The sequence below is a fragment of the Chiloscyllium plagiosum genome, unplaced genomic scaffold, assembly GCF_037043375.1.
Source record: "Chiloscyllium plagiosum isolate Xiang-an unplaced genomic scaffold, Cpla_swu_hap1 HiC_scaffold_36, whole genome shotgun sequence".
Classification (NCBI taxonomy): domain Eukaryota; kingdom Metazoa; phylum Chordata; class Chondrichthyes; order Orectolobiformes; family Hemiscylliidae; genus Chiloscyllium; species Chiloscyllium plagiosum.
Window position 1 is genome coordinate 1,904,458 of NW_028270174.1, and position 6,000 is coordinate 1,910,457.

General features: G+C 38.0%; 1 protein-coding gene across 2 annotated transcripts in view; it reads left to right on the plus strand.

The window, feature by feature from the left end:
• Positions 1–5,799, plus strand: part of LOC122539551 (ubiquitin-conjugating enzyme E2 D3) — a 39,380-nt gene extending 33,581 nt beyond the window's left edge. For both annotated transcript variants that reach the window (XM_043674531.2, XM_043674532.2), the window contains one exon: positions 3,857–5,799. Coding sequence is in view for 1 of the 2 variants with exons in the window: in XM_043674532.2 (XP_043530467.1) it covers positions 3,857–3,902 (46 nt within the window). In the remaining variant the exon portion in view is untranslated. The remainder of the gene's footprint in view (positions 1–3,856) is intronic.
• The last annotated feature ends 201 nt before the right edge of the window (positions 5,800–6,000 follow it).

Below are 6,000 nucleotides of genomic sequence, written 5' to 3' on the forward strand. Positions count from 1 at the left end.
GTGGGCACTAGCACCAAAGTGCTTACCTACCTCCAAATCTAATACCTGACCAAGTTCATTACCCATTACCAAATCCAATATGGCCTCACTACTTGTTGGTCTGTCTACATACTGTCGAGTGTGTGGTGCTGGAAAGTCACAGGAGGTCAGGCAGCATCCTAGGCGCAGGAGAGTCAACGTTTCAGGCAAAAGCTCTTCATCCCGATGAAAGACTTTTTGCCCAAAACGTCAACTCTCCTCGGCTGCTGCCTGACTCTGCTTTTCTAGCACTCCACGCGCGACTCTAATCTCCAGTATTTGCAGTCCTCACTTTCGCCTATCTACATACTGTGTCAGGAAACCCTCCTGCATATATTGGACAAAAGCGGACCCATCTAAAGTACTTGAAAAATAGTGTTTTCAGTCAATATTTTTAAAAGTTAAAGTCCCCCATAACAGCTATCCTGTTACTTTCGCTCTTATCCAGAATCATCTTTGCAATCCTTTCCTCTACACCTCTGGAAATTTTCAGAGGCCTACAGAAAACTCCCAACAGGGTGACCTCTCCTTACCTGAGTAGATGAGTCCTCATCAAACATCCTTTCTGCCACCGTAATACTGTCCTTGACTAACAATGCCACACGTCCCCCTCTTTTACCACCTTCCTTGAAACATCTAAGTCCCAAACCCGGAACAACCTTTCCGTCCCTGCTGTATCCATGCCTCTGAAATGGCCACAGCATCGAAATCCCAGGTCCCGACCCATGCTGCAAGTTCACCCACCTTATTCCAGATGCTCCTAGTGTTGAAGTGGACACTGCCTGCCGGTATACTCATGTGACCTTGAAACCTTATTTATGACCTCACTACTCTCAACCACCTGTACACTGGAGCTGTAATTCAGGTTCTTTTTCCCATGCTGAATTAGTGTAAACCTTCCCAAGGTTCAATAATTCTGTGTAAGCCTGCAGTTATAAGAGGGCTGTTTTGGCACAGTAGTGGTGTCTCTACCTCTCCCCCAAGAGGTCAGGGTTCAAGCCCCATCTGCTCCTGATGAGTCATAACATTTCTGATCAGGTTGATTAGAAAATATCTAAATTTGCAGCTATCGGCTTATTCTTTCTCCATCTGTGTGCAACCTACATCTCCACTCTCCAAATCCTCACCATGGTCATCCGACATCTTGGCAATTCTGCCTCCTGTTCCGTTCTTACCTAATATTGGTTGGAGAATTGCCTACTATTCCTGCTGCTACACAATTGCTTCTAGCGTTTCTAAGGATCAACCCTTGACCCTGACCTATTTAAAGCTTGTTTGCACTTCAGAGACATCAGATCACAAAGTCTTGGAGTAGAATTAGGCTATTCAGCCCATCAAGTCTGCTCCATCATTTGGTCGTGGCTGATATGTTTCTCAACTCCATTCTCTTGCTTTCTCCCTGTAACCCTTGATCCATTTACCAATCAAGAACCTATCAACCTCTGTCTTAAATAATTTGACATCCCTCTGTGCCAATGAGTTCCACAAATTAACCACTGAAGGAATTCCTCCTCATCTCTGTTTCTTCAGTCTGAGTCTGTGCCCTCGGGTCCTAGTTTCTCTTACGAGGCCTTTTAGCATTGCATAACCTTCAATGAGATCTCCCCCCCACATCCTTATAAACTCTGAATACAGACCCAAAGTCGTCACCTGCTCCTCATATGACAGACCCTTCATCTCCAGGATTATTCTTGTACCACCTCTCGACCCACTCTAAGGCCAGCATATCCTTCCTAAGAAGAAGAGGCCTAAATTGCTCACAATATTCCAAATGCAATTTTACCAGAGCCATATACAGTCTCAGCAATACAATGCTGCTCTTATTTTTTAACTTCTCAGTGAATGTCAACATTGCATTTGCCTTTCTAAATGCCAACTGAGCCTGTATATTAACCTGAAGAGAATCCTGAACTAGGACTCTCAAGTCCCTTTATGCTTCAGATTTATGAAGCCTTTCCCTATTTAGAAAATAATGTATGCCTGTCTTCTACCTACTGAATTACTTTGCCACATTATATTCCAAATGCCACTACTTTGCCCACTCTCCTAACCTGTCAGTCTTTCTGTAGCTTCTTGCTTTTTCAACCTATCTTTGTGTCATCTACAAACCTAACAACAGTGTCCTCAGTTCCTATATCCTGAACCTGAAGCAAAAAGACTTTTATGAACTGACATCTGACTTTGCACCACCAGCTTATTCTACTCCTTCACAGTTTGATAAGGAGTTTGATAATTTATTAATATCTGGTAATAGATGAGAAATTTCCAACACTTGGGGAGACCAAAGCTGTTGCTTTCTGTTCATTTGTTACAAATTCTTATTCCTCATAACAATTGGAGACTAAACCAGTCTGTTGAAGCCTTGCTGTCATATTTGGCCCATGGTCATATTTGCATTATTGCTGTGAACTTCCCTAGCTCTAGACTTGACTATTCTCAGGCTCTTCTGGAAGATATCTCACATCTACCCTTTGTAAATTTGAGGTGATTGAAATTATGCCCTCAAATTAATTTCTGTTCCTTTATCACCCTTGTGCTCCTGATCAACTTTGCTGGAAAAGCACCACAATCTCTACTCCTGACCTCCAGCATCTGCAGTCCTCACTTTCTCCTAGCCCTCCAGATGTGCTTAACTAAGGCCATTTGAGCATGCTGAAATTAAATCTTAGCCTTCAGCTCTGGAATCCCTCTCTCTGCACTGACTAACTTTCTACCATTCTTGCTTTCTTAAAACCTACTTATTTGACCAAGGTTTTCAAATCATCTGGCCCAATATCTCCTTATATCTAATTTTGCTCCATAATATTCCAGTGCTTGTGAGGATAATTTAATATTAAAGTTTTATGGTTTTGGCAACAAGATGGCAATATTGTAACTTGTATGCTTGTTCCTTTTCCTGAGAGGAAATGTTGCATTTACGTGAAGTTACAGTTTAGTCACATGACTAAAGGGTGATTATCATATACAGGGTACAATCACAGACTTCAAAGTACCAGTGAAATAACATTTTAGGTATAGCTGGGTCTGCAGATTCAGAGATGCATAGTTTCCAAATGGATGCATGTGTATGAAAAAATTGCAGCAATATCTTGACTTCACTATTAGGAGAAATGCGCAGAGGGTTCTACATTTTATACTTTAGGGAACACTGAAATTTCAAGAACTACAATATCTTAGTTCTAAAAATGGAGACAGATATCCAGAGATGGAGAATTGTATGGCCTTTTTTGTATTTATTTTGAAAACCATGTTGGAATTAAACGGGGTAAATTTTATTGAATTAAGTAAGGGAGAAATGGGAGCTTGAAAATGTAATCTTGCTAGAGAAAGATTAGCAATGGAGCAATTTTTGTGTTTTGATTAAGAGAAATTAGTTTCTGGATAGCCTTACATAATCATCTGATTTGAAGCATGAGGTGCAGAGTGAGCTGCTGGCTAAAGTGCAGCTTTGTCGCTTCTGTTTGTAAATGGCTTTGATATCTGTCGTACTAAAGTGTAATTAACTTCTCAGTTTGCAATTCTAGGCTCCCACTAAACCCATGTTGGGATAGGTGGGGTGCAGACATGGTACTATCACATCCCTCTTTTCTCATTCTGTCAGAAGTGTAACCTATAGTGGAGGGAAAATAATGTATTTTGACTGACCCTAATCTTCTGCTTCCAAGTGTCTACATGGCTGACCATTGAATCTCTGCTCAATTGTGCTTAACATTGAAGATTAAATTTGTTATTTTGATCAATATGCTTGAGTCTACATCTAAAACCAGCAAAGGTTTAGTGTGTACTGCAAATTTATTGCATAGGAGTTTAACATCTTTTTTTCTTCCTCCATTTGCAGGTATAACAAACTAGCCCGGGAATGGACTCAGAAATATGCAATGTGATACCTTGGAATTCAAATATCTTACGTTATAGCTGGAATAAACTTTAAATTACTGATTTTTGGTTTTCTATTTGGCTGCCCCTTATAAGATCACATCTTTCATCCCCCATCCACATGCTCTTGAAGGCAATTTAGTACTTCTGCTTCGACAAGACCAGCACTCTGAATTTTTAATGTAGTTTCATCATTCATCTGAAACTCTGACCTCCCTTATAAATGGAGCATGTGTTAAGTGGCCAATACTTTCACAATAACTTGGTTATGAGACTAAAAGCATTCCTCATTGCTGTAACAGTGGTGATTTTTAATCTGAAATTGAACAAGTCAGCAATTAAACTCCACTCTTAAAGGATTGCTGCTTCGTCAGAAAACATTTTTCATTTTCCCCAGATAAAATTACCTATTTACTTTATGCTCATAACTTTGTTATCAATGGTGGATTGGTACAGGATGTCATAGTGTCAGCATTAATTAAAATATTGGCTGTATTTTATGCATGTTAATAAAAGGAATGACTTGAGGTTTTTGTTGGTTTTGCGCAGAATGAAAATGGAAGTTACTGTCTCTCTACCTTACCAAATGGATTAGCTCAGATCATTTTTGTAAATTTCATTTATAGTACTGCTTTTAAAAACAAAATTACAGCTATTAGTTAATCTGTTATCCAGAACACACTTATATGGCACTGAATTATGATTCAAATCTTTTGGTTGACTGATCAACTAATAGCTCATATTCATTCGGTTTTTCTTTTTAATAAAGTTGCATAAACCAATTTTTGAGCAGCCTGAATGAATGCAGTACAACTTGCTTTCTTAGCTTGTGTATCTTTAGTGTGGAGCATTTGAGATTTGTAAACATGGAGTGGAGCCTCACTGATTGTAAGGTTGCAATTTGAAATATTTTGCCAAGCAATTCCAACTAGTGGTGTGAAATTCCTTAATCCTGTATTATGGCTCTTGTTCTAGATTAAGGTCATGCTTAATGTGTGGTAACATTGATTTTTACCTTTGCCAAAAAAAGTAGTTAGAAACTAATGGGCAGATGTATGCTTACATGATTGCAGTGTGTACTGTTTAAATGATATGTCGCACGTGCTGCTAAGAATAATGTTTTTATATAGCTATTCAAAACTACATTATGGGATTATCTCTAGTTTCAATAGTATGCTGCCCTTTCTTGAGAGACTAACTCTTATCTGCTGAATGATGACTTGGTTAATGGAAGTAAGGAGCTGGAACCTGAAATTCAAACTTCCCTACAGTCTTCCCCACCCACCTACCACTTGGCATTTGAGTTTTTATAGTCTGAAGTCTCATTTTCATTGGATAAAGGAGGATTACTTACTGTTTAATTGTCCTTTTAAATTTTTTCAAAGTTTACATTTGTTTAGATTCAGGAATTTGTAACCTCTTAAAGTCACAAACCTATACAATTTTGAAGGTGTAGTAATTGAAATACCACTAAAATGAAAATTCAGCAAGGGTTTCAAAACTGTATTAACAATTGATTTTTGATTTAAATTTGGCATGTTTTATGCGTCTGACTTTAAAATGGAAACTATAACCTGCTAATTTTGGCCGTGGCATTTATATAGTTAATGCTTTAATGTAAACTTTGTCAATAATACTTGTTCCAAACTAGATAATGATCTGTGATTGTAGGATACCTAAGAATAATCTGAGCACTTAATTTGGAAAAGATGTGAATAATTTAATGGTTTGTAACATAACTAAACAATTCAATTAATGCTGTGCAAAATTCCACATCAAATCCTATTTACTTCTCAAATTTTGCATAGCATCCCAGAAATTGAATTTTCTCAGCAACACATCACTTAACACAATAAATCATTTGCCCTTACCTTGACTTTCTATAATAAATGGTAGTGATCTTGATGTTCCAAGATTTCATTTATTTTAAATGTGATCTTCCTGTACATTCTTAGTATTAGAATGGGTTTCTCTTGATAACAATTTACTGTTTGATTATATTTCTTGAAGTCCTAGTTTAATCCTTCTACTTTCCCAATTCCAAACCAACAATGTTGTAGTTAAATTAGCAGTGATAGACTTCTTGGTGTTTTCAAACACTGTTGA